This window comes from Sapajus apella, unplaced genomic scaffold (genome assembly GCF_009761245.1).
Source record: "Sapajus apella isolate SASKATOON/1434 unplaced genomic scaffold, GSC_monkey_1.0 scaffold3, whole genome shotgun sequence".
NCBI lineage: Eukaryota > Metazoa > Chordata > Mammalia > Primates > Cebidae > Sapajus > Sapajus apella.
This window is the reverse complement of record NW_022436943.1, coordinates 63,137,950-63,163,482: the sequence shown is the minus strand read 5'-3', so window position 1 is coordinate 63,163,482 and position 25,533 is coordinate 63,137,950. Positions and strand designations below refer to the sequence as shown.

The following is a 25,533-nucleotide window of genomic DNA, read 5'->3' as shown; positions in this document are numbered from 1 at the left end:
ACATGGATTTAAAAATTGTGTTTCTCCTTACTTTCACCTGCTGGAATATCTGAAGACATGTCTACTGGACTTTTTGGTACATTGATTCAACAGGTAATTAGTTAGACTCCTGCCCCCATGCCAAGTGGTATGGTGGGTGAGTGATGCAATGGCAAAGGGGGTCTTCCCTGTCCAGTGGAAGCAGACAGCTGCCCCTCACCTACGACAGCTTCCTGCTGTCTGCACAGTGCTCTCAGGTCCTTCCAGAGCTGCTTCTAACTTATATGTCTAACGTTGCTGTGACCATCCTCCTAAGTCACACTCCCCAGACTTCTTACTGTTCAGCCATCTTCCCAAGGCAACACTTAGATCTGATGGAATCTCCAATCAGATTCTCAGGATGCATTCTGATTAGCTGTGAGCAGGGGTCAGCAAAGGGCCAGAGAGTAAGTATTTTAGGCTTCACGGGCCTCACAGTCTCTGTGAAAATGACCTGACCCTGCTGTTCGGTGTGAAAACAGCCAGGGGCAGTGTGTAAACCATGATACATTAGGACATGGTGGCCAGATTTGGCATGGCAGCAATACTTTGTGAAATCCCTGGCTGAGAACACTGTGATATCTGAAAGCATTTGTTCATTTTCATTTATTAGAAATGAGGTTTTGTTATGTTGCTCAGGATGGCTTCAAGCTCTTGGGCTGAGATGATCCTCTTGCCTCATTTAAAAGGAGGGCACTGGGGTTTGGAAGATAAAATGCAGACTAAGTGAGTGGTGTGGCCGGAGGAGAGCCTTTCAGGCAGGGAGTGAAGGGAGATGGGATGGAGCACATGTAGCACTTGAGCCTCTTGTTTCTCTCCAGGGAAAAGAACTAGGCCTGGGGGGTGCTTTTGCAATGTGGGGAGGACACTTCTGCTCTGGACTGCTGTGGTCTGGCCTGAAGCTGTGCCAGGAAGAGCTGAGGCCTTGCATGCAAGCAGATGTATTCAGGGTTGAAAATCCCCCAAGTCCCATCAAGATCCCCATAAGAATCCCCAATTTTTGAGGGTTTTGTGTCTTTAGAGCCTAAGATATCCTGCCTCTCTGGGGCCACAGGGTGAGGCGGAGTGCTGATGACACTCCAGGCAAGTGAAACAAGCCTATCATGCTATCTGCTAGGGTGAGATGGCTGAGATCTGTCAGGGAGTTTGGGACTTTGTGTGTTCACCCTCAACATGTGGCATGGTGTCCAACACAAAGCAAGAACCAGGACATCCCTACAGAATAGAAGGCCTGCTGGAGAGGGTCCCAAACTCCACTCTTGACCTCTTGCACTCAGTGTCATCACCAACAGCTAAGACGAAAGCAAAGGACAAAATCCAGGTTCAAAATGAACTCCACTAACAGCATGAGTCCAATCACCAGCACATCCAGCACAGACAGGTGTCAAGCCCCATGTTTAACTAAAGAAACCCCCCAAAACCATGACAGGGTACAGAATGGAGGAGACCTGGCAAGGTCATGCACAAAGATGGATAAGGTGTGCTCTGTGGTGAGGTTTATGACAGTTTTTCTGCACCTGCCCTGTCACCTGCCCTCCCTTTCTCTAATTTCTTTTTCCTCTGTGTTCCCCAGAGGGATGGGATGGAACCTGTCTCCCAAGCCCTTGTTTCATGACTGGCACTTTAGATGGACCATGAGGTTGTGTGAATTGAGGCTGATGACCCACTTACCTCCTGCCCTGCAGACCCACAGACTTCCCCACTGTCAATACACCATACCAGGGTGGTACATTTGTTGCAACTGATGAACCTATGTTGACACATCATCATCACCCAAAGTTCATAGTTTACATTAGGGTTCACTTTCGGCATTGTACGTTCTGTGTGATTTGACAAATGTGTCCTGACGAGTATCCACAATTATGATATCATATGGAGACGTTTCCCTGCCCTGAAAATCCTTTGTGCTCTATCTCCTCATCCTTCCCTCCCTATTACCTCCTGGCAACCACTGACCGTTTTACTGTCTCCATAGTTTTGCCTTTCCCAGAATGTCATATAGTTGGAATCACACAATATGTAGCCTTTTCAAATTGGCTTCTTTCTCTTAGTAATATGCATTTAGCTTTCCTTCATGTCTTTTCATGGCTTGATAGATCATTTCTTTACAGTGCTGGATAATATTCTACTATCAGAATATGTCACAGTTATTTATACATTCATCTAATGAATCTTGGTTGACAACTTGGTTGCTTGCAAGTTTTGGCAATTGTAAAGCAGCCATAAACATTTGTGTGCAAGTTTTTGTATGGATATAAGTTTTCAGCTCATTTGGGTAAATATCAAGGAGCATCGTTCCTAGATGATACAGTAAAAATATGTTTAGTTTTGTAAGAACCTGCCAAACTGTCTTCCACAGTGGCCGTACCATTTTGCATCCCCATCAGCAATGAATGAGAGCTCCTGTTGCTCCACAGCCTTGCCAGCATTTGGAGCTGTCAGTGTTTTAGATTTTGGCCATTCTTACGGGTATCTCATTGCTTTACCATGCAATTCCCTGATGGCAGATGATGTTGAGCATTTTTCTTATGCTTACTTGCCATCTGGATATCTTCTTTGGTGAAGTGTCTGTTCAGATCTCTTGCCCCCTTTTTAATTGGGTTGTTTATTTCCTTGCTGTTGATGTTAAGAGTTTTTTGTGTGATTCAGATGACAGTCCTTTATCAGTTGTGTCTTTTGTAAATATTTTCTCCCAGTCTGTGTCTTGCTTTCTCATTCTCTTTATATGTCTTTTGCAGAGCAGAAGTTATAAATTTTAATGAAGCCTAGCTTATCAATTCTTTCTTTCATGGTTTATACCTTGGGTGTTATATCTAAAGAGTCATAAGTATACCTAAGGTCACCTAGATTTTCTCGTGTTAACTTCTGGGAGGTTTGTATTTTTCTCATTCTTCGTTTGGGTTTTTGATCTGTTTTGAGTTAGTTTTTGTGAAGAGTATAAGGTCTGTGTCTGGAGGTTTTTTTTGCTTGTAGATGTCCATTTATTTCAGCACCATTTATTGAAAAGACTATCTTTGCTCCATTGATTGCCTTTGCTGCTTTGTCAAAGACCAGTTGACTGTAGTTATGAGGTTCTATTTCTGGGCTGTCTCTTCTGCTCCATTGACCTATTTATCTGTTCTTTCACCATTACCACACTATTTTTAGTACTATACCTTTATAGTATAAAATTTTTTAATAAATGAAAATTTATACTATAAAATGCTATACCTTCACAGTATAAAATTTTTTAATAAATAAAAATATTGGCCGGGCGCGGTGGCTCACGCCTGTAATCCCAGCACTTTGGGAGGCCGAGGCAGGTGGATCACGAGGGCAAGAGATCGAGACCATCCTGGTCAACATGGTGAAACCCCGTCTCTACTAAAACTACAAAAAATCAGCTGGGCATGGTGGCGCGTGCCTGTAATCCCAGCTACTCAGGAGGCTGAGGCAGGAGGATTGCCTGAACCCAGGAGGCGGAGGTTGCGGTGAGCTGAGATCGCGCTATTGCACTCCAGCCTGGGTAACAAGAGTGAAACTCTGTCTCAAAAAAAAAAATATATATATATATATATATATATATATATATATATATTTACTATTATTTTAGGGCTATTTTTATTTATTAAAAAATTTTATAATAGAACAATTTACATTTCATTAAATCATTCTGTTATAAAGACACATGCACACGTATGTTCACTGCAGCACTATTCACAATAGCAAAGGCATGGAATCAACCTAAATGCCCATCAGTGATAGACTGGATAAAGAAAATGTGGTACATATAACACCATGGAATACTATGCAGCCATAAAAAAGAATTAGATCATGTTCTTTCAGGGACGTGGATGGAGCTGGAGGCCATTATCCTTAGCCAAACTAACACAGGAACAGAAAAGCAAGTACTGCATATTCTCACTTATAAGTGGGAGCTAAATGATGAGGGTAGAGGGTAGAAGGAAGGAGACGATCAGGAAAAATAACTAATGGGTACTGAGCTTAATACCTGGGTCACAAAATAATCTGTGCAACAGACCCCTACAACACAAGTTTACCAGTGTATCAAACCTTTGCTTGTTCCACTGAACTTAAAATGAAGGTTAAAAAAAATGGTTCTTATTAGATGTTACAAAAAGTTGATTGTTCACACAAAAAAGGTGATTGTTCACATTTTCTTTGCTATTTCCTGGTATTTTAGGTGACATAGCTGGAGCAGCTGCTGTGCTGGGCAGGGTCGCTGTGCTGGGCAGGCTCACCGTACAGTTGTGGCCTGTGTGGGGTGCTGGGCTGTGCTTGCCAGCCATCTGTGGCTCAGGGCTGGGTGCATTCAGACTAAGGGGCGCTGAAGGGGTGCTCTTGTCTCCCACAAGGATTTTGTGGGCGTGCCTTGCTAAGCCTTGAGCCTGCAGGCTGCGTTTGCCTACGGGCGTCTCTTTCTCATCCACGCCAAGGCTAGCTGTGGTCTCACGGTAAGCAGTTTTCACATGTGTAACCTCAGTTCTCACAGCTAGGTGAATAGAGACTGTGCGTTCCAGGTGCCACGTGAGGGACCAGGGCGGGCAAGGCGCAGTGTTACTCCTGAGGTCACACAGCTGGTGACAGCGCAGGACCCCATTACTGACTGGCTGTGTGACCCTGGCGGTGTCCCTGAGTCCTGTGTGCCCACTTTCTCATCTGTAAGTGGGGCACTAGTTTACACTAGTTTACTGGTGGAGGTTGTAAGGATTGAATTGGTCAGTCCTGTGAAGAGCTTTGGATGGTGCTCAGCAAGTGTTTGTGGCTGTTGGTCAAATGAGATCCTTGGTCAGGTCTATCGAGCCTCCCATAGCATCCCCTGAGTCTAGTGTGAAATGGGTTTGCAAAGCCTGTTCCTCCCCTGGGCCCCCCACACCACAAGGAGTATGTGTTTCTAGGGCAGGCCTCTTCCTGGCCTTTGGTTGTGGATGAGGACCAGGGAGGGGCCTTCCCTAGCAACAGTTAATTTTGAACAAAATAACTGGATAAGCCCTAAAACTAGTAGGATTTTCATTTTAAAAGGCTAAGAGTGGGCTGGGCGCGGTGGCTCACACCTGTAATCCCAGTACTTTGGGAGGCCGAGGTGGGCAGATCACAAGGTCAGGAGATTGAGATCATCCTGGCCAACATGGTGAAACCTCGTCTCTACTAAAAAATACAAAAATTAGCTGGGCGTCGTGGTGCACCTGTAGTCCCAGCTACTCGGGAGGCTGAGGCAGGAGAATTTCTTGAACCCGGGAGACGGAGGTTGCAGTGAGCCGAGATCGCGCCACTACACTCTAGCCTGGTGCCTGTCAATAGAGTAAGACTGTCCCCCCAAAACAACAACAACAACAACAACAACAAACACTAGGAGTGGCCAGCTGCAGTGGCTGACACCTGTAATCCTAGCACTTTGGGAGGTCAAGGTGGGTGGATCACCTGAGGTCAGGAGTCTGAGACCAGCCTGGCCAACACGACAAAACCCTGTCGGTACTCAAAAAAATACAAATTAGCCGGGCATGGTGGTGTGTACTTGTAGTCCCCACTACTCAGCAGGCTGAGGCAGGAGAATTGCTTGAACCTGGGAGGTGGCAGTTGCAGTGAGCCAAGAATGTGCCACTGCACTCTAGCCTGGGTAACAGAGGGAGACTCCATCTTGAAAAAAAAATGCTAAGAGTTACTGTTGGAAGAGGAGAGATTAGACCCCAAAATCTTAGCAGGGGAGAGTTGGGTGTCTAAGCCCATTTAGGCTGGATTCCGGAGAAATTGGATTGGGAAGGAGTAGTGTTTAGGAAGAAGAAAGAGTTTTTAAAGCAATCACACTGTTGCTTTGTGGAGTGATTAGAAAGTGTGTTTTAATAGGTTTCTCTGTGCACTTGTGAATGGAATCCCCATTTGGTGTGCTTTTAAGAGACTTCAGGCAAGATTTAAATTGCTTTTCAGTTCCTTTTTTTTTTTCTTTGCATCCTTTGAATATAACTCCAGGCTGGCTTCAGGGTAAAAGCAAGCCTCCTGGGCTCTGTGGAAGTTATCCTAGGAGTCGTTTTTATTTTTTTTCCTATCCTGAGGCCACTTATCTATAACATCTAAGACTGCGCCAGTCTGAGGTCTTCTGATGCCTCTGGCCTCCTTTGGGGACACTCTTACCTCCTTTGGGGACACTCTTCCCTTTCTCCCTGCCTCACTCCCCGTCATCCTCAGGTCACAGCTGGATGCCGTTTCTTCAGAGAGGTCCTCAGTGGTCCTTCAGCCTTAAGCGGAACTGTTCTATTTTTCTCTTTTATCGAATGCTGTTATTTTTCTTTTTTCATGGAATTCTGTTGTTCTTCCTTACAACACTTCTCATAATTTGTAAGTACATCTGAAAAACATTTGGGGCTGGGCACGGTGGCTGACGCCTGTAATCCCAGCACTTTGGGAGGCCGAGGCGGGTGGATCACCTGAGGTCAGGAGTTTGAGACAAGCCTGGCCAACATGGTGAAACCCCGTCTCTACTAAAAACACAAAAACAAGCCTGGCATAGTGGTGCACGCCTATAATCCCAGCTACTTGGGAGGCTGAGGCAGGAGAATTGCTTGAGCTCGGGAGGTGGAGGTTGCAGTGAGCCAAGATCTCGCCATTGCACTCCAGCCTGGGCGACAAGAGTGAAACTCCATCTCAAAAAAAAAAAACAAAACAAAAGTGTTGGGTGTGATTATTTAACATCTGCCTTCCATGCTAGCCCGTAGGCCCTGTGGGAGCTGAGGCCCCTGTGTGTCTCTGTGTCCCTGCGCCAGTCCCTGACGGTGCCCAAGCAGGTGCGGGTGATGCAGGGCCGATGCTTGTGGGCGGCTACCATAACACGTCTGTTGCCATTTATTGAGTTGTTTCTTGCTCTTAATTTTTGAGTTGAATGACGAATGAAACATACTCCTTTTGAAAAGAAATTGTTTTTCTTTTGAAAAACAAAACAAATAAGCATGCATTCAAGTGACTTGATACTTTGTATCGAGACTTCCGTGTCAGGAGGAGACATTTGCCATTATTTTGTGAAAGAGGTTAGAGAAAGAAGGTGACTGACTGAGATTAAATAATGTAAAAATGGTAAATGTCAGCTGGCTATCTGTTTAACAAAACACAAAAGTCACTTTAAACCCCATCTGCACTCTGGCTCTGGACTGCTTTAAACATTTCCCAGAGAATTTAATGGAAATCTAACACCCTGAATAAAAGGCAGATTGTCTGTATTCTCTGGTCCCAAAATGTATTCTTTCTCTTGAAATGAACGTTTGCACTAGCTGGTTATAGACAGTCGAGGTAGGAACACTGACATGTGCTGTGTGTATTTGCCAGCTTAATGGGCTGCTCAGTATCGTTTAAATCTTATTTGTGTTGTGGCATGTGAAGATTTTTGATCATGCCTTTTGCTCAAGCCTTTTTCTGGATGAGGGATTAAATTTTGCCCAGGAACTCTTATGAAAGAAAGAGAGAGCTAAGGCAGATGTGCTAAAGGCAATAGTTCATTTATATAATAAACCCCCAAATTGGTGAACTTTTTGATTACAAGAGTATTGAAAATTTTATCACTGGCTCATATGCTGCAAATCTGTCTTCAAAAAAGAATTCACATTTTATAGGGGGAGCACTTTGAGTAACATAGAAATTATGACTTGTACACTATTTGCTGTTAAGAAAATGTATGCTCGGTCTTACTCATAGTCGCCTGTGGTAGGAACTGGATCATTATCTATTTTTAAAAGAATCAGCAAAGTGATATTTGCCCAATTCTTATGTGAGAAAACTTTCTAGATATGGTAGTGTTGAGATTGGTTAAATTGGGCCTTTTTGAATTCGTGGCTAGGTTAGTCATGACACTGATTTCAGCTTCATAATCTTAAAAAAAAATCTCTTCTTCATTTTGGCATTTGGTCTTGGCTTCTTTTGACAGTGTGGAATATCGCAGAGACTCGTCCTTCTCTCCTTTCCTGCAGTTGTATGAAAAGTCCTGCCATATTCCAAAAGATTTCCAGAAGATAAGCTACTAAGATATAAAGTAGTGTTTTTGTTTGTTTGTTTTTTAAATGTGTGTATGTGTGTGTTTGGTCAGCTCCAATGATTTCAATGAAAAATTATTATGAAATACTTTAAATATATACACATTAGGATAGAATCATGAGTCCGTTGTCCAGATTAATAATTATCAAGATTTGACCACGCTGGTTTTATTTTTACTTTATTCATTTTTTTTGTTGAAGCGTTTCATTGCAGATCATGAAGGAGTGCACAGCGATGTACTCCTTCTTACTAGCATCCGTGTCTACAACACGCGAGGGTTTGCTCTCATCAGCCTTTCGTCTTGATCCACATATGTGTTAAGTACCAACGGTGTTATGAGGCATCCTGCTAGGCATTAGGGACACTTGAATGAATAAGACACAAACCTGCCTCCCAAGGAAATTAAGGATCGACGGGAGAAACAAATACATGCGCTTACGGGTGCCTTATGGTACCTGTCAGATCACTCCTGTGGGCTGCAACGTGTGCAGAATGCAGTGCAAGTACAGAAGAGGGACTGGTCAGCTGTGCAGGGCAGCGTGCTGAGAGAAGAGGTCAGGAAGGGCCGTGAGTGGCAGATGCTCGGAGCAGCGTCTTCAAATATCAGTGGGCAAACAGAAAGGTTGGGATAGAAGGAAGGGCCCTGCTGTTTGAGCTGGGGAGGAGGCTTCCCTTCTCTTCTGTTTGCTCACCAGTCAGCATCAGGCGAGTGCCCAATCTCATGCCCTGTTACCTCCTTGCCCACCTCCTTGCCCCTCTCCCCTGGCTGACAGTTCCACTCACCCCCATCCGCCCTCACTATTACTGTTTGTGTTTGTCCCGGCATCCACCAGCACGTTTGTCTTCCCAGGGCTGCGACCTGACTCTTCCCGCAAGAATGCCAATGCCATGAGAGCAGGCACTTTTTCTCCCTACTCGTGCTCCTGAACCTGCCTGGCACACTATTATGTTCTCGATAAATACTTGTGAACCAACCGACTATCGTGAGCTATTATGGACTTTCAGGGCATGTTGGTTTTGTCTGAGTTTGAATGGACCTTTATGTGTTTTTTCATGGTCTAAGTTTTGGATCAGCTGGAGTAGTGATTTGCCAGTCAGTGTGGTTGGTTATCAGAGTCATTGGTGGGGTGTGTGTGTTAAGAACACAGATTGGCCAGGAGCAATGGCTCATACCTGTAATCCCAGCACTTTGAGAGGCCAAGGTGGGGGGACTGCTCCAAGCCAGGAGTTCAAGCCTGGGCAACGTGGGGAGACCCTGTCTCTACAGGAAAAAAAAAAAAAATTAGTTGGGCATGGTGGTGTGTACTCAGTAGTCCCAGCTACTTGGGAGGCTGAGATGGGAGGACTGGACTGCTTGAGCCCAGGAGGTCCAGGCTGCTGTGAGCTGTGACTGCACCACGACACTCCAGCCTGGATGACAGAGCAATACCCTGACTCTCAAAAAAAGAGGAAAAGATGCTTTTCAATTGTTTGTGTATCTAGATTTCTCCATCTTTAATTCAAAGATGCTAAACTATTTTGGGGGGAGCAGCTGTAGAATTTAACTTTTTTTTCTAATTTTTTCTAATTTAGCTTTCCAATTTTCTTCATTTTTCTCATATTTTAGAGAAATACTATATTTTTGATTTAGTGTTCTTGGTTTTTGATAATGAAGGCCCTTTAAATATGAGTATTTTCTTGAAAAAAATGTATGCCTATAACTCAGATACATGAAAATCATCTTTTGTTCTAAGCTTATAATTATTTCAAAGTGGACTATTTTGAAATCAGTCTTTGCAGAAGAGAGACACTGTAATGCAATGCCTGTTTTTGCTGTATGAAAACCATGCCAACTTTAAAGTCCTCTTACAGGGTCATTAAAAGCAGATGTAATATTTGTTGTTGGTTGTTGAGTTCGATAGTTGAGGCATTTGTCTTCAAATTGCCAACTTTTACAACTTAGCTTAGCTGTATTTCCTGCCCCTACTCCAAGCACTTTTGTGACGTTTTGTAACTTCCATCGCAGGCACGCACAGAGGCTGGGCCGCGGTCCAGATGCGTTTGCTCCATGAATTGGTCTACGCCTCCCGAAGGATGGGGAACCCTGCCCTCTCTGTCAGACACCTGTCCTTCCTTCTACAGACCATGCTGGACTTCTTGTCGGATCAGGGTGAGTGAGCTCAAACCATGATCTTTTCTTCAAGGAACTGTGAATGAGAGCACTTTAGATGCTGGCTTATGTAAACCCTGGGCTTGGGTTTCAGTGGGTGGAAGACGTTGTCCAGCTCCTCATTGGTGAGAAGGTCCCTTCTCCGTACCTTGGTCCCTCCTTCCACATCACTTCTCTGGGACACTGGTGCCACCTCCTCCTGCCTTCACGCCCTCTCCTCCTGCTCTGTGGTCACCGCACTCCACGGCTTTTCCCTCTGCCTCTCAGGCTTCTTCTCAGCCTCCTGTGTTGTCTCTCGTTTCCTTAGCCTGCCTTTTATAAAATATAAATGCCAAAGCATAACATTTACATAGAGGAGTGCACAACTCATAGGAATGTGGCTGAGTGAATTCTCACCAAGCGGCCACCCGTGTAATCAACACCCAGACCAGAGGTAGGCATCAGCAGAACCCCAGGGCCCCTCGTGTCCCTTTGAGTCACTGGGTAACTCCCTCCTCCCTTCCAGAACCAGAGATGAGGTCTGAGTGTGCTGGCTCTCATGGGACCACGCGCCGCCTCTGCGCCTGTTTCAAGGTTGCCTTTCTCCCGGGCTCCTTTCTTGGCCCTCAGCGTCTCTTACGCTCCTCCTGGGTGCTGTCTGCTTTTTGAGTTTCAGTCATGACCTGTTTCCCTAGGCACTTGGGGCTCAGCCGCCCCAAACCTGCCTTCCTGCCTGTGCCTCTGGCCCTGGTGCAGTGTGCGGTGGCGGTTGGGTCCTCGGGGAAGTGTTGTCTGTGTGGAGACGGATATGTGCAGAGTGTATTGGGAAGTACTCATGGGATCGACCCCGTGGAAGGAAAGAGACGGAGGCAGGACTGGACAGTGGGAGACGCTGGCTCTCCGTGCTGTGTCGACACAGGCCTCAGCCGCATGGGGAGCTCTGCACTGCCGTGTCTGCAGACTTGTCCCCTGTTGTTCTGTGGGGGGTGGGCCTTTCTACCTGCTCACTGACCAGCAGTGGCATGCAGCCTACCCTGGGTGATGTGGTTCTCTTCAGCAAGCAGACAAGGCCTCTGCTGACCCAGCGGGGCCTGTACACCTGGGAAGCCATCAGAGAGATCTCTGGCGATGGGAGGGCCGGGGCTTCCTGTCCCTGTTCCAGGCCCTGGGTTCTCACCACTCCCAGGAAGGGACAGGGTCTCGATGAAGGGCCTTTTCCCGGTGGAGGACAGCTTCTGGGAGCCAGCACTGTCCCCTGGGGAACACGACTCCTCCCTGCAGGCGGTCTGGGCTGCTCTCTACTGCCCCCTGCAGTGCTGCGACGTCACTGCTACTGTCCAGGTGGGACCCCACTCCCTCACTCTCTTGTCAGGCACCTCCCAAGTTTCTCGCTTCTCTTGTTTTCACATTTCTAAAACCAGTACATCTTTGTCTCCATCCCTCCACCCACCGCTTTCCCCTGGCTGTTCTCCGTCTTCGAGGAGGCTCTGGCTCCAGGGTTATGTGGGGTGTGCCTCTTGGAGGGTGGCTGTGAGGTTTAAATGCACTAATTCTGGCTGGGCGTGGTGGCTCACACCTATAATCCGAGCACTTTGGGAGGCCCAGGTGGGCGGATCACCAGAGATCAGGAGTTCAAGACCAGCCTGGCCAACATGGCCAAACCCCATCTCTACTAAAAATACAAAAAATTAGCCAGGGGTAGTGGCAGGCCCTGTAATCCCAGCTACTCAGGAGGCGGATGAGGGAGAATCACTTGAACCCGGGAGGCAGAGGTTGCAGTGAGCCAATGTTGCTCCATTGCACTCCAGCCTGGGCAACAGGAGGGAAACCCCATCTCCAAAGAAAAGGAAACCCAGTGTACATTAAGCAATCCTCATAAAGCCTATCTACTCAGCAGCACCTGTTGAAACGCTAGCATTCTTTAAAGGAAACATTAATGTCTCTATAGTGATTTCCATGGCCGTCTCTGTCAGAAAGGAATTCTTTTGTGAGATCCTGTAGCTCTTTGTTGCCAAGATTCTGAAGGCACACACCACTTATTGTGGCCGTTTGCATCCTCGTGTGTAGAATAGCTGTTGTTTTCTATTGAGGACTTCTGGTGACAGCTGTGCAGCTTCTCCTCTGCGTGTGTTGTGTCTCTGTTGCTTTTGGGGCTGCATTTGAACTGTGCTAGTCATGGTTGTATCTGCAGAGTGAAGGTGGTTCCATGGCCCATTTGCACTCTGGCGTTTTGGTGACAGGAGGGAGCAGCAGGCCAAGGCAGAGCTCCCAGAGCCACCTGTGTCTCCTGCCAGGGAGGCTGCGGCTCAGTGAGGGCAGCTTGGGCAGAGGTCTGGTGTTACATGCTCTAGTGAGGTTTTGCTCTCCACAGTCCCTGGGGGCTGTTCCACCTCTGCCCTGGGATTTCTTGAACCTCCTCAAGATCCAGCAGCTCTAAGGAGGCAGTACCTGGACTCTGTTTGTGAAGGAGTTTAGACTCTTGGGTGCTATCCCTGACCCATGGCACGTCCCTCTGCCCCAGTAGCCAGGATTTCATTCTCCCCTGGTGGTGATGTCCCCACACACCTCGTCTCAGCATGCACAGTCCCCACGGCCGGCCAGTGGTGGTAACCTGGCCTTACGCCCTTCACCTGAGCTGTCCGTGTCGCTCCTCCGCCGGCTGTGTCTGCTGCATCTTGAGCTTCTTCAGCACATACCTTCCTTCCCACAGCAGGGTCGGCGCACCTCCCCTGTCCCCACACACTGCCGCATCACCATGTGGCTCCTCTTGGGCCTTGAAACCCTTCACATATCCCTAGCTAGACTCTGCTCTCTTCCTTCCTGCACTTACCACAGTTACAGTTCAGTCATCAGTTGTGTATTTAGTTGGTCAGTGCTTGTCTCCCTCCATGGGAGAGACCTCATTCTGCCTGCCCTCTACTGGAGCTGTACCTGGCAAAGACTGGATGCTAAGTCCTTACAGCCCTTGCCTTAACCGTGACTCTCTATGGAAAAGTTGATTCTGACTTGGGTCCTCAGGCATTTTTCAAAAGCACATTCTTGGCTGGGTGTGGTTGTTTACCACTGTAATCCCAGCACTGTGGGAGGCCGAGACCGGTGGATCACCTGAGATCAGGGGTTCGAGACCAGCCTGGCCAACATGGTGAAACCCCATCTCTACTAAAAACACAAAAATTAACCGGGTGTGGTGGCACATGCCTGTAATCCCAGCTACTTGGGAGGCTGAGGCAGCAGAATCGCTTGGACCTGGGAGGCCGAGGTTGTAGTGAGCCAAGATTGCACCACTGCACTCCAGCCTGGGCAACAGAGTGAGACTCCATCTCAAAAAAAAAAAAAAAAAAAAAAAACAAAGCATATTCTTTTTACAATGGACATATATGTGTATGTACACTGTATGTGTATATATATGTGTATATGTATGCTGCATCGTATATTTCTGTCGGAGTTTGTGTTTCTCAAGGCCATAGCTTCCCCTGTGGGTGCCCTGCAGTTTCCACGGGACATGGGAAGCATTCCATGCTTGTGAGATGACTGAGTGTGGATGCAGGATCAGGAATTGGCGTGACCCACCCTACTCTTGTGTCAGGCTGATGAGTCTGACCGTCTCCACTCCAGACATGTGGGGCCTTGTCTTGTTTTTGTGACAGCACTGAGAAGTAGATTGTGTCTGCCAGCCCCACGTGCTCGGAGGTTGATGTTTGCGTGTGTGTCCATGAGATGGCAGCCAGGAAGAAAGAGTGGATGGGCACACACGGCACTCAGTTGTTCTGTTGCCGTGTTTCTTTTTTGTTAATAGCATTCATGCATTGATGAACATCCCTGCGCCTGGGAGTGGTAGTGGGTGAGCGTTTGCCTGTCTGCCCTGACCTTCTTGTCCAGAACTCATAGTCAGCGTCTTTCTTCAGGTGACAGAGAAAACCTCTGTAGGAAGGTACAGCGAGAGTTCTCGTTGATGCTTTAACCTCTGCCTTCTCCTCCTTTTTTCCTTATCCTGTTTATATTTTTAAGCTTTGTTTACTTCTAAGCCTCTCATGTGATTGTTGCACCTACTCCTCATGTGACCTTTGAAGAAGGGTGATCTGTATGCTGTAGTTTCGAGTAGACATTTTGTCACAGGTCACATTGGAGGCTCTTGCAATATATGTCTGTGAAACACATAAATGTGAACTCTTATTGAACCGACATCTCTGACTGTGGCCTGTGGTCTTCGTCAGCCCTAGGTGAGGACAGAGGCTTCGAGTTGGTCGTGGCTTGCCCGTTGGCCGTGGCTTGTCTGTTGGCCGTGGCTTCCCCATTGGCCGTGGCTTGCCCATTGGACGTGTCTTGTCCTTTGGCCGTGGCTTGCCCGTTGGCCTTGGCTTGCCCGTTGGATGTGGCTTGCCCATTGGTGGTGGCTTGCCCGTTGGACGTGGCTTGCCCATTGGACGTGGCTTGCCTGTTGGACGTGGCTTGCCTGTTGGACTGCTCGTCTCCCTCATGTGGTCACTTGTGGCCATTGCTTTCATGGCCAGACCCTTAGTGAACTCCCCTACCATGCTGTGATCTCTCTTCAGTATTTCTTTTCCACGCCGGAATCCTGAAGATAGTTTCTTTTTCTTTCTTTTTCTCTTTTTAAGATCTACCAGAAATACTGGAGGAGAATATGTGTTTAAAGTCTGAGTTCAAATTAGTCATGTAGGAATTTTTCTCCGTGGTATTTGTAGAGTGAGTTAGGAGAGATTCATTATCTCCATTTGGATGACTGACAGAGCTGCCACTGGACTTAGCTGGGTTTTACATCAGGCAGCTTATGGGAAAAGAGAGGAGGAGCTGTGATCATGGTGTACTTCTAAGATCTTTTTCTATCTTTTCTTTGGTGGATTGTTAATTCCCAGTGAGAAAACAGAGAACAAAATCACTATGCTTCTGTAAGGGCTGTATTTCCATTAGACATAAATTGGGTTTTCTTTTCGATGAAAAGGCAGCATAACCCTTTCCTCTGGAGTTGTCAAGTGCCCCCCTGTCCTGGGAAGGGGATGCACGCTGTGATTGATGGGGTCCTGGCTGTATGCTCTTAGGTGACAGGAAAATTTGTTTTCCCATGAAATGCTGATAGTGTCTTATGGTTATTTGAGGTCATATTAATTTCATATTAATTAGTTATTTGAAGACACTTAGTTTAAAAGGAGAAGAACTTGGGGCACTTGATACTGTTGAACAAATAACAGTCTCTTGAAAGGCCTACGTAAATTGCTATTTGGTTAATTGGAGTGGTCTGGGGAAAGGACAAAAGTCAGGAGGTCTGAAAGGTTCTTTCCACTCACCTCAGCCTTTAATTACTGTAACCTCCGATTGATAATTAAATCTTCCCTGGCCTCCATTTTCTTGTTTGGACAGCTGGGCTGTGCAGTGCTGTGTGGCAATTTGTTGTTTTTAGTGATAGATACTATAGTTTATTGGATGGCCTTTTTTTTTTTTTTTTTTTCTGAAGAGCTCCTGGTGCCATTCACAGGCTGGATAACTAACATTTCCAACTTTTGCTGCATTGAAGTAAAGTCTGGAATACAAGAGCAGCCAAGAATAGGAAACCATGACCCTGGGGTTGAGGAGGGTCTTTCTAGCCTTCCTGTCGTTTGCAAAGCTGGACTGGTGATGTGCAGTGGAAGATAGCATCATCCGGGGACGTCTGCTCCAGGTGTACCCTCCAGTATGTGCAGATGACCCCAGGTATGCTATAAGGGCAATTATTTTCATAGAAAGGCTCTGACTTCCCCAAGACTTTGGTCATTTTTTCCAAGATGAAGTACTACTGTGATGATTTGTGGACTCTTAGGAACCATGACTGTGATGCTTTTGTGATCCTGGGTACAAGGTCATCTTGATTGAGGCTTCCCATCTGTGTGTGTGGGCACAGAGCTTCCATGGCATTCCAGCAGTAGATGAACGGAACTGTCGTCCTCTGAAGCTTTGTGGGTTGTGCATGCAAGCCTGGTTCTGTGAACCGCACAGGAGTCTCTTAAGAGGGCAGAGGGATTCCTTCCTTTGTGAAAGGTTTAGAATGGCACGATTTATAATTTCCAGCCTCATCTTTTCCCACTCCCACTTTCACCCTGTATTTGGCCATACTAAATTCTTGACAGTTCTCCAAATACAACAGCATTGCTATTCTGCCGCCGTTGTACGTGCTGTTTCCATTACTGTCACGTCATCCAGGAATTCATCCCTGCCATGCTGAGCTCTCCCCTCTGGGAGCTCCCCATGCCCCGTGCCTGCTGCCTCAGAGCTTCTATCCAGCACACTGGGCTGTGGAGTTGCTGGCCTGTTTCTCCATCCAGCAAACCTCTAAGCTCCTCAAAGACACGAACTGTCATGCATATCTGGAGCAGCATCTGGTACCTCACAGGTCCTTAAATGCTGGCTGAATGAGTGAAGTTTTCTGCCTCTTTAAACTCACCTTCTGCTATGCTGTCAAATGGATGTTTCTTCTAATTGGCTATTTTAAAGACCCTGCTATGGCCTTTCGTCAGGCTTTTCAGCAGGGTTTGGCAAACTGCGGCCTATGGGCCAGATCTGGCCCGCTGCCTGATGCTGATCCATGCATTGGCTGTTCCAGGATGAGTTTATAGTTACTGACACCAGTTCCTGTGGAAAATCAAAAAGACTTGTGGCTTTGACATCAAATAACTTGAAAAGGGAACAAGTGGAAAAATTAGCTGGGTAAACTGTTTCAAGGACTGAGATCAAAAACCCTAGGAAAGGTGCAATCATATATTGGCTCTGCTACTGTGAGTGAAGTGTGGTTAAAAGGTGCACACTATGGCTGGGCGCGGTTGCTCGTGCCCGTCATCCCAGCACTTTGGGAGGCCGAGGTGGGCGGATCACCTGAGGCTGGGAGTTTGAGACCAGCCTGACCAACATGGAGAAACCCTGTCTATACTAAAAATACAAAATTAGCCGGTCATGGTGGCGCGTGCCTGTAATCCCAGCTACTTGGGAGGCTGAGGCAGGAGAATTGCTTGAACCCAGGAGGCAGAGGTTGCAGTGAGCTGATATGGGACCATTGAACTCCAGCCTGGGCAACAAGAGTGAAGCTCCGTCTCAAGAAAAAAAAAATGCATACCATATCAATACCTATGAAAAGAAAGGGAAAGAAAAGAAAAAAAAGGATGCTATAAATATGTCATATTAATGCTACCATGAAAAGACTGAGGAGCGATGAGGGGGGGCGCCAGTTGGTGGGAGGGGCCAGTGAATGAATGCACTTGTGTTAACAGTGTGCCTTATTTCACAGCATTTCTGCTGTTGAAATGACCTTACCAGGTTACGATGGCAGTGAGTGTGATGCTCTTGCTCTAGAGTGTACATGGTCTGCATAGCACGTGGTTTCCTGGGCTTGGTCTTGCTGGGATCTGAAGGCTTTTGGTTTGCATGCTCTCCAGTGTCTTTCTGGAGGCCTCTGGGTAGACGGTGTTTTCTTGAAAACCCTCTCTGTGTCTTGGTTTTTGCATCTACCTTGTGGGATTGTTCTAAGGATTGGAGGTGACACACCTGAAGTGCGTAACAGTCTGTCTGCTGCCAAGAAGTGCTTAGTAACTATCGTATAGATGGCACTGTTTTCCTTCTGGGGGACCTGGACGCCAGCTCCTTAGTCAGACATTAGTGGTTCTTTTGCTCAAGGTTACCTTAAGAAGACTCCGAGCGAGAAGTAAGAACAGCAGAATCACCCCAAAGGGCTGTCAGATGTGGCGTGATTCTTTTTCAAGATGTGCTGCTGTTAAGTTTTGTATTATAATATTATAATTAACCATAGCACTGCTCTGACTGGCCTGGGGAAGGGGTGGGTGGGAGGTGGAAACAGAGGAAGAGGAGCAAGGGGAAGGAAAGGATGGTGCCCTTAAGAGGTGTTCTGCGCAGGGAACAGGCGCCAGTGTAACCGGCGTTCAGTGCATGCTGTTTCCACCACATTTGATGTTCAGCCCAGTCTGCGCAGGGAATAGGCGCCAGTGTAACCGGCGTTCAGTGCATGCTGTTTCCACCACATTTGATGTTCAGCCCAGTCTTAGGGTGTTGGGAAGGTGGCCTCTCCACCTTGTCGTTGAAAGTGTAGATTGAGATTAGACTGTCAGTTCCTCGTTCAGCAGAAGTAGTGCAGAATCCCAGATCTTGTAGTATCCAACACGAATCTGACTTCCTGTTAGACCTTACGGTGGTTCAAGCATCTTAAACTTCCAAACAACGGTTGCTAGGCAGCACCTCTCTCCCCGTGGCCACTGTCGTGCTTTTGCCTGCAGGAAACCGAAAGTCTTCCTAAAATAAAGTAAGTTTTTGAGTGATAACTCATATGCCAAACAATTTATCCACCTAAAGTGTGTGCGAATACTCACAGGGCTGTGCAGCCACACAGGTGTCATGCTGTGATGCGGATGGTCCTGGAAAATACAGTGCCAGGTGGACAAAGCCAGGCTTGGACCTCCACACACACGGTGTGTGATCCCAATGATTTGAAATGACCAAAATAGACTATAGGGACAGAAATGGATTAGTCTTTCTTAAGACAAGGGAGAATGGGGGGTTGCAGGGGGGGCGATGGCTAAAGGGTATGTATAGGGTTGAGGTGATGAAGCCATTCCAGCAGTATGTTTCACAGCTCTGAAAATCCTCACAGCCTCTGAATTGCACCCTTTAATGGGCCAACTGGTATGCAAATTATATCTCAATCAAGCCATTACAAAAGTTTTTAAGAGTCTCTAGCAGACCTCTCTGTCTCATTGGCTAGAACTGAGTTATGTGGTCATGCCAGCCCACCGTAAGCACGATGGAAGGACAGTCATCCCTGCGTATCGGCGGGGGGCATTGGTTCCAGGCTCCCTTGGATACCAAAACCTAGGGATACTCAAGTCCCTGGTATAAAATGGCAAAGTATTTGCATATAACTTATGCACATCCTCCCCTGTAGTTTACTTATGTGTTTATTTTTATTTTTAGCAGAGATGGGGTCTCGCCATGTTGCTCAGGCTGGTCTCGTCCTCCTGGGCTGAAGCAACCCTCCTGCCTCAGCCTCCCAAAGTGCTGGAATTACAGAAGTGAGCCACCGCACACAGCCTCCTATACAGTTTAAGCCGTCTCTAGCTGATTTGTAATACTTCATACAATGCTACCTACATAAATCATTATTCTGCTGCATTGTTTAGGGAATAGTGACAAGAAGAAGAAAAAACTATACAGGTTCAGCACAGATGCAATTTTTTTCCCAAATATTTTCAGTCCTCGGTTGGTTGAATCCATGGGCACGGCACCACGGCTAGGGAGGGCCGAATGGGTTTGGCCTTGTTTGTGTCTATGGAGAGCAGGTAGTGTGGGGCTGGTGGGGTGCAGGGAGAATGGCACTCAGTGAGTGACCAGCGTGGGCCTGTGTCTCCCGTCCGTTCTCGCCTCTGTTTCCTCACCCTTCGCCTGACCACCCATGCGGTTGTTCTGGCCCAGCCCTGGAGTCATGTTTTCTGCCATCCTCTCCTGTCTGCACCTTGGAAGTATGGAGAGGCCCAGCCAGCCTGCTTCCACTGTCTCACCCTGACTACCTTCATTCTTTTTGATTTGCCACCATCTCCCTGGCTCCACTCTGGCCTCCTGTTGCATCATTCTCCAGACAGCCCTCACACTCACTGTTTAAATCGCAAGTCAGATTGTATTACGTTGCTCCTGTAATAAAACCCGGGACTCAGTGTGGCCTGCAGTTTCCGCCTCAGTTCTGCCCTCTCTCCTACCTTGTCTCTTACTTTTTCTTCCACTCCCGATTCCAGTTCCTTTGGCTTCCTTCATTAATGCTTACGTGCCAAGCCTTTTCCACCCCAGAGCCCCACGTACCCGTTCCTGGGTGATCTTGAGTGGTGCACTTCTCCGTGAGCTCTCGCCTCCAGTGCCGTCTTTCCGGGAGACCACACTGTCCCTCGGCTCTTCCGTGTCACACCTCCCGCTTTGCGTTTCCCAGTCTTAACCTAGGAGGCCAACAGACCTCATCTGCCTTGTCCTGGGATGGCCTGGCACACAGTAGGTGTGAAGAAATACCATTAAATGGATGGACAACCTCCCTTGGACATTCACCTGCGCACTGCTTTGTGACTGTCCTTGTCACATGTGATGGATGGCCGTTTAGGAGAAGTCTAAATGTCACTTCCCCGTCTGGTATGCTAATGGACTTGCCTGGGGTGGTCACTGACGATTGCACCTTGCAGGTCGCTCATCTCGTCACTGGCTACTTGTCTCTATCAAAGTCACCTTGATGGAGGGTGGAAGTGGCAGCAGATGTCGCTGAATACAGGAGACCAAAAATAATCACTGCAATTATTTTCAAAGAAGCCAGTTTCTTGCTTCAGAAAATGTTGTTTTCAGAGCAGAATTCACCGCCTCCACTTCTAAACCTTAGCAGCGTGTTTGCTAGAAAGGCGCATCTTCCTAACCAAGGCAGCCGCGTATCCCACTGCTCCTCCAAAGGCGCTACGTGACTTTGTGGCAGAGCGAACCAGTTATGTTAGATGATTGTAAAGACATTTTGAGAAAAGGGAGTTAAGGGAAGGATTACTTAATGAGAGCGAGGCTTAGTTACTTAATTGGCGGACGTAAATCATCTGCTGACCATGTAGCTGTATAGTCGAGTGAGCGTGAGGCATGGTTGGGCAGAGGTGGCTTCAGCAGCCTGACACCCTGTGCTGCCATTGACGGGCTACCTGGGCATGGTGGGAGCCCATTACCCTCCTCAGGTCTTCTTCCCCTTCCCCTTTTCCCACCCCTATTCTTGGTGCAGTGCCATGCTTTAAGGGGCGCTGCTGGAAGGGGGCAGATGTTGACCTCACCAGGGTGGGTGTCTCATTGGAATGTTGCGGAAGGACTGCAAAGCCCAAGGCACGGGCGCTCGTGTCCTCCTACCCTCTCTGTGCTGCCCGCGCCCTCCTGCCGCCTCCTTTTCTCCCACCCCACTGGCGTCCCCGTGTACAGATGTGCCATAATTACCACGTTGTGCCCCTCAGCCCAGCCCAGCCAAACACTTTGCTCTCCGAAGCAGAACCTCTGCTGGGGTCGTCTGTGTGCCCTGTCCTCGCGTGCCCTCTTGGGCCCTCTCTGCCGGATGTCCCTCTCCTCTCTCTTGCCAGGGTCACCAGTTTTCAAAGCAGGGGTCATTTCCTCCCCTCTTTTTCTCTCTGTCAACAGTGTCCCCTCAGCCCAGCACTTCCCCTGCGCAGCGCTTTCTTCCTTTTCCCAGCTCCCGTGTCTCCTCCTGGAGCCTCCCGTGTCTGATTCCCGTGTGCGCTTCTGATTCCCGTGTGCACTTCTGATTCCCGTGTGCGCTTCTGATTCCCGTGTGCTGGGCACTTGCGTCGAGGCTCGGTTCTGGGCCCGCGTGTCGCTTTGCTCCCACTGTCTGGTGATTCCCCTGAGCCCGTGCCTCTTGATGCCATTTAAAATGTGTACTTGGATTTTTGACGTGTTCACAGATGCATGTACTTTTCACCGCAGTCGGCTTTAGAACACTTTTGTCACCTCCAAGGGAAGCCCTGCACCCCGCAGCTAGCTAGGGGCACACTTTGGCATTCACATGCTGTTGAATGCATTAATAAGAAATCCTTCTCTTTCGTTTTCTTTCTTGCTGGCTTTTCGGGCTGTTTTTGGTACTGTTGACAACACTGTGGTGAAGGTCCTTAGGCATTTGGCTTTTTTTGCAGGAGAGTTTTCATCAGGAGGGGCTTCCTGGGTCAGCCTTTTTTTTTTAAAGACAGTTTTACTCTTGTTGTCCAGGCTGGAGTGCAATGGCACAATCTCAGCTCACTGCCACCTCCACCTCCCAGGTTCCAGTGATCCTCCTGCCTCAGCCTCCTGAGTAGCTGGGATTACAGGCATACGCCACCATGCTTGGCTAATTTTGTATTTTTAGTAGAGATGGCCTCAGGCAGGCAGGTGGCTGGGAAAGGAAGGTGGATGTGAAGTGAGGGAAGCAAGGACAAGCCAGGAACTGAGGGCTGAGCTGGACCCCACGGGGATGGCCTGGAGCCCATGTCAGCTTCTCCCCACCTCCCAGCCTCCAGCTCTGATGGTGGGAGCTCCTGGAGGAGAGGCTGGCACCCTTTGCTGCTGTGCTAAACACATGTGGCTGGCCCAGAGCTAGAGGAGCAGAGGAGCTACAGGTGGGATGCTGCCCAGCCCACCAACGTGGTCACCTGTCCTTCCCTGGGCCCTGGCACGGATGCCACCCCGTGCCTCTGCCTCAGACCTCACAGCCTGTGCCGACTCAGCTCTGCATCGAGGGGCGGGGAAGTGTCGTTCCAACTCAGCCGAGTGGACGTGGTGGTGAAGATTTTAATTTCTGGTGTGAATCTCAAGTCTACTTTTAGGAAGCAGGAGATAAATCCCCATCAAGAAAAAGCATTCATTTTCTTTGCATCTCTCTCTGGCATATTTGATATTTGATTGAAATTTTCACACCTGAAATAACTTTTTGTTTGGTTTTCTCTTTGGCAAGCCCATCCTTACAGATTTAGTTAGATGGGTTAGACAGGGATACTAATAATTCTCCTCCTCCCTCTCCCCGCCTTGGATAGAAAAATATTGGTCTGATATTATGTGAGACTTTCTGAATGAGAGTGAAATGGACAGTGAAAAACACCAGAAAACCATAAAGTAACTCCTTAAAAAATCTCGGTTTTTGCATGTAAAATTGCAGTGTTTGAGCTGAGCATTGAATTTTAGTAGACCCTCAGGACTCCAGAGGATGTGTTTTAAGGGCTCTAGGAGTAACCGTTCGGATAATAAGGGACAAGGAGGAGCTGGAGGATCTGTACAGGAGCAGCAGCTCTCTTTAATTCTTTTCTGCAGTTATTTATTTGTGGGTCGTCTCCTGTCAGTTGGGTACTATGCGCAATCCTAACAGTGTGAGGGGTGTGCAGTTCCTTTGGGGATGGCCTGGAGAAACTGGCTGTGGAGATGGAGCACCTGAGAGAAGCCGAGCTTGGCTGCTGCTTTCCGCGCCCTAAATCTCCCCAGCCGACGCAATGCAGTCAGTGTCACGTGTTTCAGCTTCCTCAGGTAGAAGGCTCAGTTTATATTTGGTGCCATCTACCTTGGATGTCTGAATACAGATTTGGAGGTGGCAGAGCTGGCTTTGAACACTAGGATGTGTTTGTTTCCTGAGCTCTTCCAGTCCCGTAAGCCCCTTTGGGTTGTCCCCTTGCGTCTGCCCCACCCCGAGGGCTGTACCCAGCTTTCCCTGGGTCTTCAGCTGCTGCCCCTCAGTCTCCCGGGACGTCCACTGTGGCCACATCTCTGTGCCTTTCCATCCTGTCAGTGGCCCGGGCCCCAGGTGGTCCATCTCCAGGAGCCTCCACCCCAGCCCTGTTTCCCATACCTCCTTGCTCCTGCGACCCCTTCCGTGGCGACTACAGGAACTCGAGGTCTGTGGGTAGCGGACTCCCACGTTTCCTCATCCTCTTTTCCTCCCGGCGTGTTCCCTTAACCTCATGTGGAGTGAGTGGCTCTTCAGCAGGGGAGTTTGGAAATGTGTGGGAGTGTTTCTAGCATAACTGTGACTGGGACCTGTCGCCAGCATTTGGTATAGGAAGGGACAGGGAAGCAAAATGCAGTAAATTCCCATCCCACTCAAAATGCCATCCGAGCTACCGGTGAGTTGAGAAGCAGCCCTCTCCTCGGCCTGCCTCCCCTGCTGTTCTCTCAAATGCATGCTGGTTTTTCTCCTCTGCCTCCGGGGCCTCAGGGCGTAGAGACAGGTGGGTGTCATTTTCCATTGCCACTTCCACACAGTCCGCCTTCAGAACACTCCAGCTTTTTTGGGGGGGTGTGCTATTGGGATTGATGGCCCCTGCCTTTCCTTGTGTCGTGGTCACTGCCAGGTGCTCTGGCTGCTTCTCCTCACTCACCAGGGACCTCAGTCCTGCCTGATTTGCCCCCGGCACCTCCACCCCATCTCTGTTCCTGGTGGCCTCAGCACCCACACAGAGGGCCTGCTCAGCCCTGCCTGCTCTCCCATTTCTGCACGTTCTGCTGGGTGATCTCACCTGGCCCTGGGGCTTCAGGAACTGTCCTTGCATTCATGGTGCTGGTACTTCTTCCTTCCGTGGCACTGCAGGCCTGACTGTCTACCTGCCCACCCCACCTTCGCTTCCCATCTCAGCACAGGGTGCCCCTGCCAGCCCTGCTGCTCGGGCAGAAACCTTGATGCCACTGTGGCTCCCCTGCCATCAGGCCCCACGTGTAGTATGTCAGGAAGTCCTGGAGGCTTCACTGCCTCTGCACATCCCGGATATGACTGCGGCTTCATGCCACAGCACCTTTCTGCCTAAACCTCCCCAGTGGCTCCCATTACATGTATCAGAAAATGGAAGGAAAGCCAAGTTATTTTTGGAAGCCTCCCGGGTCCTCCTGATGTTTCCTGCTCAGTTCTTCTGCTCATCTTTCTCTAGTCATCTGCACATTCACTCAGCCCCAGCCAGCTTTGTCTTGTTTCTATGTCTCTGAGAAAACAAACTTGCTTTCCATATCTTGTCCGGGACCTTGCACTTGATTTTTTTTCTGCATGACCAGGTTCCGCCTGGGTCTTAGCATGGCTGCAATTTCTACACACTTGGGATCTGAGCCAAACGCCCACCCCTCTCTGCCTGGTGCGACCATCAGCCTCCCTCCTTGAAGGGCAGGCATGCCATGTCCCGCGCAGTCTCTGTGGCCCGGAGTACCTTGTGGCAGGGGCTCAGCAAATGTCTGTTGACTCCCTGTGCAGTAAGGGAAAGTCATGTGACTTCTCCCCACCTCATTTTCCCCATTTGGAAAAGGAGCACAAGAAGGACCCACCTCTTGGGTTGCATCTTCGTTGGTTTATTTAACAAAATACTGCAGACTAGGTGGCTTATCAACAAGGGACATTTATTTCTCACAGCTCTGGAGGCTGGAAGTTCAAGACCAAGATGCCAGCAGATTCGGGTCCTGTGAGGGCCACTTCCTGGCTCAGAGACATGGCAGAAGTGGGGGCGAGGGGTCTTTCTAGGGTCTCTTTTACAAGGGAACACCTCCCATCACAAGGACTCTACTCACATGCCCTGATCGCCCCCCGCAAAGGCCCTGTCTCCTAATGCCCTCACCTTGGGAGTTAGGGTCTAACATGTGAATTTTGGGGTGACACAGACTTTCAGACCATAGCAGGGTGTGTGTGAAGATTAAAGCTGGTTCCATTTCCATCATTCTTTCTGCTCTGTCTCAGCTTGGGAAGCTCAGACAGCTGTTAGTTCCTCTCTCCCTCTGCCCTCCATAATCAGCTGGGTGTGGATTTGGTTATTTTGTGCAATTAAGACTTAGTTCTCGGGGACAGTGCTTATAGGTTTAGAGAAAATCTTCAG

At 48.3% G+C, this 25,533-nt stretch overlaps 1 protein-coding gene across 4 annotated transcripts in view; it reads left to right on the top strand.

Annotated features, from left to right (window-relative positions):
• Nucleotides 1-25,533, top strand: part of TRAPPC9 (trafficking protein particle complex 9) — a 701,893-nt gene that overhangs the window by 91,320 nt on the left and 585,040 nt on the right. For all 4 annotated transcript variants that reach the window (XM_032246659.1, XM_032246663.1, XM_032246652.1 and 1 more), the window contains one exon: nt 10,040-10,183. In XM_032246659.1, coding sequence (XP_032102550.1) covers nt 10,040-10,183 — 144 coding nt within the window. The remainder of the gene's footprint in view (nt 1-10,039; nt 10,184-25,533) is intronic.